Source organism: Desmodus rotundus, chromosome 3 (genome assembly GCF_022682495.2).
Source record: "Desmodus rotundus isolate HL8 chromosome 3, HLdesRot8A.1, whole genome shotgun sequence".
NCBI classification, from domain to species: domain Eukaryota; kingdom Metazoa; phylum Chordata; class Mammalia; order Chiroptera; family Phyllostomidae; genus Desmodus; species Desmodus rotundus.
This window is the reverse complement of record NC_071389.1, coordinates 69,205,706-69,221,415: the sequence shown is the minus strand read 5'-3', so window position 1 is coordinate 69,221,415 and position 15,710 is coordinate 69,205,706. Positions and strand designations below refer to the sequence as shown.

At 48.1% G+C, this 15,710-nt stretch overlaps 1 protein-coding gene across 5 annotated transcripts in view; it reads left to right on the top strand.

Annotated features, from left to right (window-relative positions):
* ABCA4 (ATP binding cassette subfamily A member 4) overlaps positions 1-15,710 on the top strand; it is a 140,860-nt gene that overhangs the window by 115,170 nt on the left and 9,980 nt on the right. For 4 of the 5 annotated variants that reach the window (XM_053920595.1, XM_053920594.1, XM_045199512.2 and 1 more), the window contains 9 exons: positions 51-113; positions 1,352-1,458; positions 3,476-3,617; positions 7,092-7,226; positions 7,991-8,094; positions 8,188-8,280; positions 10,003-10,252; positions 11,569-11,655; positions 13,435-14,934. In XM_053920595.1, the coding sequence (XP_053776570.1) occupies positions 51-113; positions 1,352-1,458; positions 3,476-3,617; positions 7,092-7,226; positions 7,991-8,094; positions 8,188-8,280; positions 10,003-10,252; positions 11,569-11,655; positions 13,435-13,440 (987 nt within the window). In that variant the 3' untranslated portion in view covers positions 13,441-14,934. Of the gene's footprint in view, positions 1-50; positions 114-1,351; positions 1,459-3,475; positions 3,618-7,091; positions 7,227-7,990; positions 8,095-8,187; positions 8,281-10,002; positions 10,253-11,568; positions 11,656-13,434; positions 14,935-15,710 lie in introns of those variants that run through there. The other variant, XR_008426397.2, reaches the window with a different exon arrangement.

Genomic DNA, 15,710 nt, shown 5'->3' with positions numbered 1-15,710 from the left:
CCTGGTCTACCCCTCTCTCAGTCCTCAGCCCAGTGTCTCTGACCTTGCAGGTGTATTCAGGTACCTCCAGCCCAGCGGTGGACAGGCTGTGTGTGGGAGTCCGTCCTGGAGAGGTGTGTACACCGCGGGTCCCTCAGGAGAGGGATTCAGAACATCAGCTCCTGCGCGTGCCTCTTCTCCCTCTACAGCCGGGCTACCAGGCAGATATAGAACACAAGTCACCATAGGTCATTTCAACTTTTCTAGTAGCCACAGGAAGAAAGTAGAAACAGGTGAAATTAATCGTGATTCCTTATTTATCCAATATATCTGAAATATTATCACTTCAACATGTAATTCATATGGAGCTTGGTTTACAAGGTATTTGACGTTCTTTTGTTCTAAGTCTTCCAAACCCCGTGCAGTTTGCACTTACAGCACATGCCAGGGCAGACTGGTGCACCGTAGTGCTAGCAGCCACTGCAGGGGAGGAAACCCTCTTTCCCACCCCCTCCCAGGTCCTCGGGCTCCGTAAATTGTTCTGACAAAAGACAGGTTAACAAGAGAGAAATAAAGAGAAGTTTTTATCTCATGCACCACATATACTCGAGGAAACAAATGACTCGAATGGTTGGTTACAATGTGGGCTCACACAGCATCCTAGCAAAGGAACGTTGCACTGTTAGAAAGTGACGAGGCAGAAGAAAGGACTTTGAGTTTCCAGGGTGGCAGATTATAGGGAGGCACATATATGGGGAACTAATGGTAAATAATGGCAAGTTAGTAATATTTGTTATATAGCTTCCTCCGGTGCCATCTCCAGGATGATAGGGGTCTGAAGTTGTCTTCAGGGGTTAACTTCTGTCTTTCCTGGTAGAGAAGGGAGGGAAAACACCTTGTAAATTAATGTCCTGCTTTCAGGCAAACGGGGGAAGGGCAGAAAGCTTTTCCTATATCTGCATCTTCTCCATTGCCTTCAGCTCAAAATCATCCTCATGCCGAAGTGGCATATTTGGGGCAGCCTATTCCGTTGCCTGGCACCACACGAAGCCAGTGGCCACCTGATGGCAGCACACACACTTTGCTCTAGGGCCTGATACTCCGGACCAGGGGTGTCAAACTCATTTTCACCGGGGGCCACATCAGCTCTGCGGTTGACTTCAAAGGGCTGAATGTAAGTTAGGACTGTATAAATGTAACTACACCTTAATTACGGGCAAGGAGCTCGGTGCTGCCGCTGGGTAGGAACAAGGTGCTGGGCCAGATAAAACAAGGTGGGGGGCCGGATTCGGCCCACGGGCCTTGTTTGCCACCTGCGCTCCAGACCCTCTGGGACTCTAGGGCCAGGCCAATTCTGTGTGTTCCCCCTCAGTGCTTTGGCCTCCTGGGAGTGAATGGAGCTGGCAAAACTACCACTTTCAGGATGCTCACTGGGGACACCACAGTAACCTCAGGTGATGCAACTGTAGCAGGCAAGAGGTAAGTGTGCTGCCCGCCCCATCTCAGGGGTCTGGTGTAGGTCTGGGCCGTGTCCCTGTCCCAGCACAGGGAGGGTGAGCACCAGGCCCTGTGTCTGAGGGTGACTGAGAGCCTGAAGGTCTGTGCAGAGGGGTGGACCTCCCAGTGCGCATGGTCCAAAAAGTCTAAGACATAGACCTTCTGGAAAAGTGAACAGAATTGTGACTGTTAAGAGATTCCTGCTTGCACGGACCCTCAGAAAGTCTGGGATGTGCCAAGGCAGTGGTTTTCACTCCTTCAGCATCATGGACTCCTCTAAGCGTTTGACAAACACTTGAACCTTCTTTCTATAAAAAACACACCATTGTCCCTCATTGCCTCCCTCCACATATTTTTGCAGAGTTTGGCGGAATTTACTGAGCCATGAAGCATATTTATACCCCTACAGGATCCCTGGGCACCATGTTGAGAACCCCTGTTATGAAGCATCCTGTCTCTGAGCTTCTAGATGGGGTTAGGTTCGAGGGGCCTGCATTTCCTATTTCTGTGCTGCCGCTTGCTGCCAGGCCACGGAACCTTTATGAAGGAAAACCTGGTGTGTGCCCTTGGATCCTGGAGGGTGCCTTCTGCTCTTTGTAATAAGGTGTGAGTAAACAGAGTTGGCCTCTACGGGCACAGGATGGAGAACAGGAGCTCACACTTGTTCGCCTCTTTCCAGCGACTCCTTGAGTAGCAGAGTTCACACACATTAGATGTGCCCAGAGGAAATCTACACCCTGGTTTATAAGCAGAGTCAGGCACTGCTCCTGTCTGCCCAGCATTTGCCTGACTGGGGCCTCATCAGCTAAGAGCCATCCTCAACATGGTCCAATGCCCGCCGAGTGGGGGGCATCCTGAGCATGCTTCACTGGCTCAGACAGGATGAGTATGGTCCCCATGCCTTCCCCAGTCACCCCTGGTGGGTCCAGAGCACAGGGACTGGAAGGGGTGGAGCAAGACCACGGCTGGGCGTATGTCATCTGCAGATCCAGCTCAGCTTACTATCAAGCAAACGACTTCACAATGCAACAAAAGGAGTCTTACAAGGCAGGGTGCAGAGGACGGGGGATGTAATGGGATTTGTAATGGAATATCAAGTTATAGTCCAAGTGAGACATGGTCTGATGCTCGGAAAGTAAAACCAAGATGGAAGCCAGAAATGAACTATAGGGTTAAGGCATAGGATTGGGGTTCTCTGGTTCGGAAGCTCCTGTGAATTTCAGAGAGTATACTCCTTGCTTCCCTGGGTGGTTTTAATTGGCCCAGCCATAACTGAAGTCATTTTTGTTATAGTGAGGGACTGTCGTGGTGGATGGCCTCTCTCTGTCCCATCCCACTGCATCCACCCTTTACTCATAGACCCTGAGCTGTACGGGAAAGGGGGAAGAGATTAGACCAGTCTGTGGACAGTTTACTTTTTCATCAAGGCAATGTATCTCCTAGTAGGAGTGGATATATTAGTCAAAGGGACTTGATAGAACTCATTGCGCTTCATCTCTTCTCCCTGCCAACCTCTTGCTCTGGGAGGGGGGTGATCTGTTTGGTTCCTTTTTCAATGACTATCTCTGCCAATAAATACAGATGGAGAAGTTCACTGTCATTGGGAAGCATGTTTCTTCCTAGTTACTTCCCAAATGTCTGAAAGGGATCAAAAAGTCACTGTTCAGTTTGTTAAACCTGACTTCCCTTTGTTTTTAAACTAATATGTGAGGTGATCCGATCCAAAACCAAAGCTAATTTGGGTACCAGGTATTCAATTATCCTAGCCAGGGAAACTGTAGGGAATCTGACTGGATTCAAAGCTCGGATGCCTGACGTCCATCAGTTTCCAGTCAGAGGGCCCCTGCTTTGCTGGCACAACGCTGTACACATTTCTGAAACAAAGCCAGGGAAGAGAAGAGGCGGCTTCCATGTCCTGTTGGCCAATGCTCCTCCAGCCCCAGCTCTCTGGTCATCCCCTCTCTGAAGGAAACTTGCTAATTGCCTTTTCTTGTTGCAGTATTTTAACCAATATTTCTGAAGTCCATCAAAATATGGGCTACTGTCCTCAGTTTGATGCAATCGATGAGCTGCTCACAGGGCGAGAGCATCTGCACCTTTACGCCCGGCTGCGAGGTGTACCCGCGGAGGAGATCGAGAGGGTAAAAGCTGATTTGTCGTGGCAACTTAGGAATTTGGTAAACCATAGGCTATTTCGTAACAGTGCAGTTATTTAGAGATGGGAAGGCTGTAGAATGCTATTCATCCATTCAATCATTCATTCATTCATTCATTCAGTAAATGCTCACTGAGTGCCTACTATGTGCCAAGTACTGTTCTAAAAGTGGGGGTATAGCCATGAACAAAACAGACAATATCCCTCCCTTCATATCTCACAAAACAATGTATGTCTTTGTCCTTTCACCCAGAATCCCACTTCTGGGAATTTGCCCTGAAGATACGCCTCCCACATTACAAAATGCATAAACACAGAGTTAGTCATTGCATTTTAGTTGCAAAATGTTGGAAGTTAATGTTCAGGAATAAGGTGTTGATTGAATAACTTATAGTTCATACATACAATAAAGCCTTAAATCTCTGTGAACTGATATAGGGGTATTTCCAAGAGATATTTTCAAGTAAAAAAAAAAGCAAAGTGGAAAAAAGAACATGATGATGCTTTTTGTCTAAGAAACTAGGAAAAGTAAAAAAGCATACATAAGTCCACTTATATTTACAAATAGAAAAGATAAGCCAGAAAACAATAAATTTCATCATCAGCGAGAGGGAGCAGGGTGAGAGGGAAGTGGGAGGGAGGGACACTTCTCCCAGCACATCTTTTTGTGTAGTTTTGCCTTTTGAACACGTGTTAATATTCTACATATTCAAAAAATAAAACTAGATAAGAATGGAAAGAGGGTAAGAATGAAAACAAAAAGAAAATCCTAACACTAAAAGCAAACTGAAAAAATCAATTCAATTTCATTTCAAATAAATATTATTTGCAGAAGGGGAGGGAAAGAGCTGATACGAATAACTGATGTCACAGGACTTGACCGTATATCCTCTGTCTTAAGTGGAGCAGAGGGGAGAAAACTACAAACAAATTCTGAGCCCTTTTTAGCCTATTCATTTTTTATAGTGGCAAGGGCAAAGCAGTCCTGAAACAGTGTAGCTGTGTTATAGGATTAAGCAAATGAATAAATGTGTTAGCGTTGTTGGGAGCCAGAATTTTCACAGTGGACAGAGGGGCATACAAGTATGGAAAAGCAGAAAGGGAGAAATTACCCTGTGGGAATGGATTGGAATTAGAGATACCACTGCACACTCATGAAATATGTATGTGCATGTGTTTGGGCATGTGTGCATAATGTTCCTGTGTGTCACACATATGCATGTACATGCATGTGCATGTGTGTGTTTGTGTGTGTATAACTGAAAGGGTTGAGAAGAAAAAATATCCCCGTAGCACTGAACAGCCAGGGCCCAAATTCTGATGTCTGATACCACTGCCCACTAAAAGAAACTAGGACTCTTCAAACAAATGACAAAGCCCAGGTCTGGGACAGCGTAGGTATTAAATGAGCCTAGAAAGCCTGAGGCCGGGAGTAAAGAAGTACATAGGGGAAACAGTGAAGGCATGTCACAAACACACAGGAGCCATCCTGAAGGGCTCCCGATGGCCATATGTGGGACAACGCGAGCATCAAAATAATTAAGTCCCATGATAAATTATAAAGCACCAGGGAGGGGATAGGCATTCATAAGCCACTGTTATTAAATAGATAAACACACAAACAGGAGAGAAGGGAGCGTTCTTGCTTACACTCAAATGCTGAGAGGTAGTTATGTGGAAGAAGTTATGGGGCTGGAAGACCATTTTGCAACAATTATAGTTAAGTCGGGATTACAAAAAATCGTCAATGGTTGCTAAATCTAGGGGTAATTTTTTTTATGAGAAGCAAGATATTGGTGTGGTTTAAAATATCTACCACAGATTGCCCATCGCTTGCGAGGGGCAGGCACAGTCATCTCACAGTGGAAAAATTAGACAACACCTCAACTGCGTGATCAAAATCAGCATGACCTGAGAGGCGGTGGGTCTCTCCCGCCCATGGGCGCAGGTCCTGAAAAGGACACAGTTTCCCTGATGGGCTATTCTGACTGGGAATACATAAGCCTGCACCTTATCATCAGGAAAATATCAGAGAAACTCTAAAGGAACATCCTATTTTTAAAAATACAGGGACTATATTTTTCAAAAGAATCAAAGTCATAAAAAAGAAAGAAAAGCAAAGAACAGCCATGGAAATGTTGCTGATCGCGGGAGGCTGAGTAGACACAGTGACTGAACAGTGGGCGCTAGACTGCATCCCGTACTGGGAAGAAAGTAACGCAGCGAAGGACGTTACTGGGCCCGTGAACAAAACTGCACTGTGAACGGTAGATCAGATAACAGCATAGTAACAATGCTGAATTCACTGACATGTATCGTGGTTATGTACGAGAATAACCTTATTCTTAGAAAACAGACACAAGTATTTAGGCATGAAGGGGCCATGATGCATCTTTGGGTCTGAAAAAATAGTGTATGTGTATGTGTGTGTGTAAGAGCAGGAGAGAGTAAAGGTTTTATGAGTGTTCTTTTTTACTATTCTTATTTTTGCACATTTCTGTAACTTGGAAACTATTCCAAGTAAAAAGTTAAAAAATGGAGCTTACATTATAGTGGAAGGGACAGGCTATACATAGATACACAGTATACTTGTGAGTGAAAAGTCTTAGGGGAAGGATGAAGCAGGGAAGAATTGTGGGGGCGGGGTTTGTACTTTTAGGTAGGGTAGCCCAGGGAAAACCTCACACAAGGAGTGAATTCTAGTGGAGACGTGAAGGAGCTGAGACAGGGGCCATGTGGATCTAGGGAGGAACATTCCAGGCAGACGCACAACTGTGCAAGGCGGAAGCATGGTGGGTTTATCGCCAGCGACTTCCCTAGTTGTATTGCTGAGCACATTTGTGTGCATTTGCACACACACACGCACCTGTTACTTTCCATCATAGTTCCCTGCTGAGCTTCCTCAAAGCACTGTTATAATCTGTCATTATTCTGTTTATTTCGATTGTCTGTTGCACCACCCCCACCTGTGAGTACAAGGTCAATGGCTATGTTTACCATTATTCTCCAGTGCCTAGTACAGAGCCTGGCTCTCAGCGGGTGCCCAGTAAGTATGCATTTGATGCACAAGACCTCGAGTGTGACCCTGTTGAGGGGTGGAATCAACAAGACCCACCATCTTCTCAGACAAACCCTAGGCCTCTTCCTCTTCTCCAAACCGTAGTCCGGGACACTGGGTAAGAAGCTCTGTCCTGCTCTTTTTAAGGCTGAAGCCCATTTCTCAGGGGGCTGCACCCACTGGGTGCTGAGCTGACCAAGCTGGGATCTAAGGCACAGAGTGGAAAGGAGACATCTGGTCCTCCAAGCATGTGCCAGAGGGCACGAGCCATCAGGTGGCGCTGTTTCCGCTGAGCTTCTGTCATCCTAGCTGCGTGAGATCTGGGAGCTGAAGGCTTTGAACTGGTGGAGATCTGGGGTGTTTGCTTGTCTTTCCCAAATAGGATTCCTTTCTCTTCCCTAGGTGGCAAACTGGAGTATTCAAAGCCTGGGCCTGTCTCTCTATGCGGACCGCCTGGCTGGCACCTACAGTGGGGGCAATAAGCGAAAACTCTCCACAGCCATCGCCCTGATCGGCTGCCCACCGCTGGTGCTGCTGGTGAGGGGCACTCTGACCTGTGGGGACAGGCGGGCCCGGGGGTTGGAACCAAGAGATGCATCTCTGTGGTTGGGCCAGCAGGTTTAGAAAATGCAGTCTGTTTTCATCTGGACTGTTCCATACAATGCTCATTTTGAGGAACTCAGCCCAGCTCTTGGGAGAAACTAGACTCACAACACTCTGAGTTCCCCAGAAGTCTCTTATAGGGCCACAGGCTCACAGCAGGGAAATTCAGCCCCTCTGCGGAACGTCAGCATCTGCTCAGAAATTGCTACTGCCGGAGGAGGTCTCTGTGGGATTTGTAGTGGACAGGAGCATTTGCCTGAGTCAAAGGCTCAGGTGACTCTCACTCGGAGCTGAGACCCCTGTGCTCATAAAGTCTTGGGTTCATGAGTCCCTGAATCACAGGACTTGGAGGGAACCAGAAAAGTCACCTAAACTATATCCTTGCCTCCTTGCAAACATGTAAGGTTTAGGGATTTTTTTTTTTTTTTTTTGGTTTGCATGTTTGTTTTTAAAGGTAATTCTGCCTTTGCCCTAACCAACTTCATCCCATGTCTGAGATGACATGGGTCCAGAGGTGTGCATGATCCGCCTTAACTCTCCTGCTTTGCCACCTGCCTTCCATACTCTGTGCCTGGGTACCCGGAGTCTCACTCCACTGGGGAGTGACTTTGTGCATTGCTTGCCAGAGATAGTGCCCAGAGGAAGCCAACTGTGGAGGATGCAGTAAGCCAGGCCCCTGCCCTCTCTGCCCCCCACAGGATGAGCCCACCACAGGCATGGACCCCCAGGCGCGCCGCATGCTGTGGAACACCATCATGAGTGTCATCAGAGAAGGGAGGGCCGTGGTCCTCACGTCCCATAGGCAAGAGTTTCCCAGGGGCTGGGGTGGGGCTGGGGTGGGGCCGGCAGGTGGGTGAGAGTCCCCACCCCTCACCTCCTCTCTCCTACCCCACAGCATGGAAGAATGTGAGGCCCTGTGTACACGGCTGGCCATCATGGTGAAGGGCACCTTTCAGTGTTTGGGCACCATTCAGCACCTCAAGTACAAGTAAGGAGATGATGGGGCAGAGGGTTCCATGTTACCTTTCTGGGAGGGGCAGAGGCAGTCAACCAGGCCCTGTGCTCTCCACGGACACTTGAGAGGGTCCCGCTGCCCCCTCACCCCACGGACAGAGGCAGGTGGTGGCCCAGGCTCATTTGCAGCCGCAAATGGAGAAAGCCATTGTGCTGGAAGAAACTCCCTATATTGGGCTAAGTGTCTGAGGTTGCAGGCTCCCCGAGTCTCCAGATGGAGCATCCTGATTGGGGCATTGCAGAGCCTGGCTGGGGTGAGGGAGGGTCACCACCACTGCCTCATCGTCCTACCACTTATCCCAACAAATCCGGGATCGATGATCTGCTTCATAAGAGCTCACAACCACCCTCGGAATGGTTAGGAAGCCAAAGAGCCCGAGAATTAGTTTTCTTTTCTGGCATGTTGTATGCTTTTGAGTTTGAGAAATGACCATGTATTATAAAATGAACCAGAAATGCCAGTATGTTGTCAATTGTAAACTGCTGTAAATATGTGGTATTAAAAATCGTTTCTCTGCCAAAGCTGACAGTTAAAATAAGATTATGACAACGCCATGCTCCCTTGCATTCTGGTATGCATTATAAGCTAGGAAGGGTGGATTTATAATTATCACTTATTTGTTTAACGAATGCTTTTTGAGAGCGTGGAAGAGAAGAGTCACTGTGCTAGTGGGGGAAAGGACCAGCACAGAACCCACCTCACCTGTGCCGAGAGGCGCCCCTGGGAGAGTGGTGCACAGTACGCACCATTCCGACGTGCATCGGGGCCGATTAATGGCTGAGAGAAAATCTGGTTGAGTTAATCTGGTGGATTAGCTGCGTTTGGGTATTTGACCCGTGATTTCTTGAGCCATTACATCTCGGACATTGCACAGATATCTAAGCGGACTTCTGCATGTGAAGTCACCAGACCTGTGTCAGCAGCTTCCTGTGTCTGCTGCTGGAGACATGGCTGTTCCCTCTTCCTTTCCCTCTCACTCTTCAATGTCCCCACGGACAGCAGGTGAGAGGGAACTGTTCCCCGTGCAGAGAGGCAGCTTGCCAGAGCTGGAAGGCAGAGGTGTTGTATTGTAGAGGGGAGTGACCGCCCCTTAATCCTGGAGGGACTGCCGAAGTTAAAACTGACACGGTTATGCTGGGACATATGTGCACAGGGATGCCAGCTGGCCCTGCCCGTGCTCTGTGGTGGATCATTCTTTCTTCACCTGGTGGGGGGAGGAGGGAAGCACCTGGCCCTGGCAGCTCTATTTGTTTTAGAAGCTTCCACAGGGAAGGCTGCCTTTCCAAACCTTTGCTCCCACCTGGTTGGCCTTTCCACCACTGAGTGAGCACTGGCCCCACCTGCCTTCACGGGCAGGTCTGTGATCTCTGCGGGGAGCTAAGCCACCTTTGACTTCAGCAAGTAGGTGAGAGGCAAAGGCACAGGGAACATCCATGCCCCTGGGAGCTGGACACAGGAAGCTGTGATAGGTCTGGTGACCCACTTCACCACACACAGACATTCAGACCTCTAAAAACTAGGATCCAACTATTTCTCAGGAACTATTGTGGGTTCCTCCAGTTTTAAACATGCCCAAGAAGTTTATAGTGTGGCTTTTAATCCTCAATATTTTCAATGAGTCTGTCCCTTGTTTGGGGATTGCCTTAGACCCAACCACTAACAGGCCTGTTCCACGCCGCCATGGGCGTCCCCTAGGTTTGGAGATGGCTACATCGTCACAATGAAGATCAAGTCCCCGAAGGACGACTTGCTTCCAGACCTGAACCCCGTGGAGCAGTTCTTCCAGGGGAACTTCCCGGGCAGCGTGCAGAGGGAGCGGCACTACAACATGCTCCAATTCCAGGTCCCCTCCTCCTCCCTGGCCAGGATCTTCCGGCTACTCATCTCCCACAAGGACAGCCTGCTCATCGAGGAATATTCAGTCACGCAGACCACGCTGGACCAGGCAAGCCCCTAAGGGGCCAGGCACAGAGCAGGGCTGTGCAGAGACCGGGCTGGACCGCCCCACCTGGGCTGGGATCCCCACCACAGGGAGGCAGGACATGCCTGGGTTTTAACACTCTGGTCCCTCTGCCCATTAGGCTAAAACTCCACCTATCAGAAAGTGGTGTCTAACACTATTTTAATCATCAGCACATTTCATTCACTTTACATCATCCTTCCCCACTACGTTATAACTTTATTTCATCCTTCCTGATTTGTGGTGGTGACTTCTTTTCTTTTTCAAATCAACTTTATTGATGTTTAATTTACATACAATAAAATGCACTCATTGAAGGTGTACAATTAGATGAGTTTTGATAAACAGGTACTTGTATGCCGTGTGTCAGGTTTTAAAATGTGGTCACTTTTTCTTGTGGTAACATATACCTGAGATAATGACCTATTTTAAGTGTCCAGTTCAGTGGCATTAAATACATTCACGTTGTTGTGTGACCATCACCACCACCCACCTCCAGAAAATTGTTCATCTTCCCCAATTAAAACTCTGTCTCCATTAAACCATCCCCCCTGCCCAGCCACCCTTAACTGCTGTTCTACTTGACGTGGCTACTCCACATTGCCCATGTGAATTATACAGTATTTTGTCCCTTTTGTCCGGCTTATTTCCCTTGACATTATGTCCTCAACGTTCATCCATGCCCTAGCACGTGCCAGAATATCCTCCTTTCAAAGATGGGTTAATATTCCACTGTAATGTATATCACGTTTCATTTATCCATCCATCTACTCAGACATTCGAGTTGTTTCTGCGGGGGGTGGGGGGGTTGTTGCTGTGTGTTTGTTTTGAATAGACATCCTTGAAGTCTGTTCAGTAAAGCAGCAGAAATAGGCAAGCCTCCGGTTACCCTTTGAGGAGCTGGCTCACCAGCACCTTCTCCCCAGCCTTAAGCAGATGAAGGAAGGAGCAGGAGTTACAGCCACACTGCACATTGAATACAGAACAGAGGAGAGATGAGATCGAAGTCCTGCTTTGATTTTAGTTCCTTCATCAGAGATTTAGAAGGTGCTGCCACTTGAGATCGGCCTTGCCTTGTACACCCCGTGGGAGCTCCTTTGGCTTAGCTCAGAATCCTAACAAACCCTGTCCCGGACACTGGTGGCCAGGCTTCCTCAGGTGGGCCCGCCTCCATCTGCGGGATGCAAAGACTCCAGCAGGGCTGTATATTAACTGTGGAAAAGAGAAAGCAAAGTGGGTGGGTGCAGAGGCTACCATTGTTCTGGAAACATACCTAATTCTTGCTCTTTTCTTGCCCTCAGGTATTTGTGAACTTTGCTAAACAGCAGACTGAAGCTCATGACCTCCCTTTGCACCCCCGCGCGGCTGGAGCCAGCAGACAAGCCAAGGTACTGGCAGCTCTTTCACAGTCGTCTGCTCAGACCACCGGGCCTGAGCCCCAGCACAGCTGCGACTGGGCACCTGCAGAGCACCCCGCCCAGCCGCAGCACTCCCTGTCCCCACCTGTCCTTCCCCCCGCAGTTCTATGCCCATGGACTTTTTTTTTTAATTTATTTTTTTTCTACTTTAATTGTTATTCAAGTACAAGCAAGCCAAAGGACTTTTCAATCCATAGTCATGTGGGTTCCTTTTATAATCAGGAAACCATTCGGATGGTGTAGGAGAGTATTTTTAAAAAGGATTTCCCCCCATGTTTTTGCTTACAGCCAGAGGAATTTAGAGTTTGGAAATGAGAAACAGGGAAAGAGGAGAGAATATAAAAACATCTTGATTGCTGGGCTATCTGACATCTATGTCTGGTCATGTGCCTGAGTTTCAAAGGAAAGGAATTAACTGGCACCTCACGTCAATGGTGGACACATTTGGTTAGAGTGAGGATTACTGTCCGTTTTAGGAAGAGGGCTGTTTGTTCTTTATAAAACTATCAAGGTGATGGAGGAAGAAACAATAGAAGGTATGTACCTGGCCTGTGATAACTCGTGGGATAGGTGCTTCCAGGTTCTCGCCCTGGCCTGGCAGCCCAGCCCCTTGTCAGAAACACCCCCACCCACCCCTCTGTTGGGACGGGGGTGGAGGAGAGAGGAGGGGAGGGGAAAGAGAGAGAGAGAGAGAGAGAGAGAGCTAGAGTAAGTACTGCAGGAGACACCAGGACCCAGGTGCCTTGGCCTAAGCCTGGGATTACAAAGGGACAAATTAACTCAGCCGTTCTCTCTAGACTTACCACGAGGTGTAAAGTAAATCAAATAAAATCAAAGCACTTTTTCAATGAGCAAAGATGCACAAAACTTTATTTCCCATAAAATTCTCATTCCTTTCACCAGTTTCTCAATTGCAAGAAAAACCAAATACTGCTAATGACTGAAACACTGCTTTCTAAGGTCATGCTTATGACGAATTTCCCCCTTCCTGTTGACTAGGAGAGACCTAATGGCTACTTGGTAAGGCTGACTTTGCCCCCCGTCTCCCCAGAGGGCCCAGAAGTGTCTAAGTAAAGGTACCTGTCCAGGGAAAGTTACTTCTGCTAGGATTTTCCAGCCACTCTTTCGCATATACAGGTCTTGAACTTTGTTTACACCTGTAGGAAAGTATTCTTTGAAAGCCATTTGCTGTTATGAATGTTTTATAACTCAGAATACATTATAAGGTAGTAAAAGTGTTGCGTATAACTGCCAATGTTTTTCCTACACCCACATTGCATATTCTCTCTTAAAGGGCTGATACCAAGCCATCTCTGGGCCAGGCGAGGGGGCTGGTGGTCTAAGATCAATACAGTAGTAAATTTCAAACCTGCCTTCTTGGCTTTTAAGACAGAAAGAGCCTAGTAACTTACCTGGGCTGCAGAGCAAACCTACAGACCCCACGGCAGCCTTTGGAAACCACCCAGAGGGTGCAGCCGTGAGCATGTACGCACAGACAGGCCGTGAGTCTCCATGATGTCTGCGCCATAGAGCCAGAGAGACCTGAGGGGTCATCCGGCCCAAAGTTTTCACAGCCATGCAAACAAGCATAGCCCATAACCTCGGGGATCGGACAGAATCACAGTGCCCTTGGCTGAGCTTCTTCCCATGATTCATTGGTGGCTATTTAACTTTTAAAAATCTAAAAGCCGTTGCACCATCTCTTCAGAAAACCGAGATGACAAAAGTCTACCTGTTCTCTCTGTGCAGGTCTGATGTCCTTCCACACTGTTGGCTCGCTGCAGGGGAAAGTGAACTCCGGGCAGCGGGAAGTGCAGGAGCCTTTGCCGGGCAGTCATGCGGTCCAAGCAGCCTGCATAAGTAAGGCCCTGGAAGCAGAGTCATACACATGTGAGGCGTTGGGAGAACGCCAAAGGGGGCTTTGTTCAGAAGGGAGCGAAGCTGACTGGTTCCCCTGGGACACTTGATGGTGAAACTGGCCAGCCAAGCGAATGCAAAGCCGTTTCATCCAGACCACAGAAGTCGAAGTCCCGGTTCATCCCGCCAGTAGCTTTGCTCTCGATGACATTCTCTTTCGAGTGGACCTGCTTTTCTCCGTGTGTATGTGTGTCTGTTTTATTTTTAGGGAGAAAATAACATGCGAACGTATTTATCACACACTATCCGGTGTGCACCATCTGGTGCTGTTTCAGACATGGTCTGTGCCCGTGCAGCTTCCTGTCCTTGCGTGAGCTTCCCTGAGAGAGAGTGCCGCAGGGGTGCCGGTCACGGCAAGAGTCTGCCCCCCTGGGGTGGGAGTGAACGGACTAGTCTTGATGTCTCATGTCAAGTCTGCTTTATAGGGTCTGAAGAAAACACCCAATTGGCACCGCCTGTGAACATTGTCCATTGTTAACGGGGTGTTACTTGAACCCAGCTTTCACATCTGTTTGCTCAGCTTATTTGAGTGCCCACCTCACAGGTATAATTAAGACAGGAGAAGACGAGGCAAGGACAGTGCGAGTGGATCTTTGATTGGGTATGAGATCCAACATGTCTTTGTAACTCTTTAAGGACGCAAGGCCTCATTCATGCAGAGCCGTGCCCTTCCCACAGTGCTGACGTGGGCACCTTCCGCAGTGGCGATAGTATGAATGAGATATCTCACTGTTCACATGGGATATCTCACTGTTCACATAAAAGCTCATCAAGAATCAGAAAGCAATGGTTTTGAACCAAAGCATTTCAAATGGCTCATGGACAAGAAGAACAAGGCCAAGGCAGTCCCCTCTCCACGCACCACTGACGGGCTTCCTAATTCCAACACGTTCTGGAGCAGCACCTCTCGAAGAGCGTTACACCATGGCTATACTCCAGGATGCGGGACGGGGGCAGGGCAGGAGAGGGAGGAGGGGGAGGAAGATGCTGAGACCCAATGCCTGTACCTGAGAAGGGGACATGGAAGAAAGCAAGCACAGGTGCTGGCATTTTTCCTGCGGAGGGAGAGTCCTGTCTTTCTCCAGAGGCAGATGGGAGGCAGGGGCTACACAGTTTTTAATCCTGCATAGCTAGCAGCTAACCGCTTTGGAAATAACTGTAGAGTTTACAAAACTAGTAGCCTCAGAGCTTAATTTGGTTTTGACTTAAAAAAAATACCTACCAATGACCAAAACCATTTTAACTAGGGTTAGAAGGAGGTTTCGGAAAGCTCAGGAGGGTGCTGTTGATACTCTGCATAATGCTATTACATCCTGGCTGGCTTTGGAATTTAAATTTGTAACTACAACATCACAGGGACACAGGCAAAGCAGGGAGTGGGGCGGGGGGGGGGGGGGGGGGCACCGTCGTTCTTGGTGTGGTGGGTTGTGAGGGCTTTAGAGAGGCACCATGGACTGGAAAGGGTCAGGTACGGGTGACGTCTCACCTGCCTTTGGGAGGAAAATTCAGTTTCGCTGTCTGTCTCCACTACACCTGAACTCTCCAATAGCAAGGTCTGTGTCCTTTTTTGTCATTTCCCCCAGCTCCTGCCACACAGAAAACACTCAACAAACACTTACCAAGCTCAATACTATAAAAATCCAGCAAAAAATATGCAGAAAAGTTGGTCCAAGAAAATGATGCCTTCAAAAAGCTAAAGACAGTGGCAAACTACAAGTGGGCCCTCGGCAATGTCATGCTTTAAAAAAAAATCACAGTCCAAAGCATAAGCAGGGAAAAAATCGAGGAGGAGGAGGCCAATTGCTTGGGTTTGAGGAGTATTCAAGTTGAAAGCTTGGCCCAGATCTCCTCAGAACATGCTAGTCTATTAAAAGACCTCCCAATCTGGTTTAATAAGGGAGATTCACAAAGAAGAGGAGGAAAAGATGGAGTCAATTCAGAAAATAAGACCACTCAAGGATGTTCCAGAAACATGGCTTGCTGTAAGGTTTTCTAAGCTTCTAGTTCTTCTTTGGGGAGCTCAAGATTTTGGAATAGCTGGAATCAAAAGAGAATATCTTGCCATGACTGATGTGGCTCAGATGGAGCATTGTCTTTCAACCAAAAAG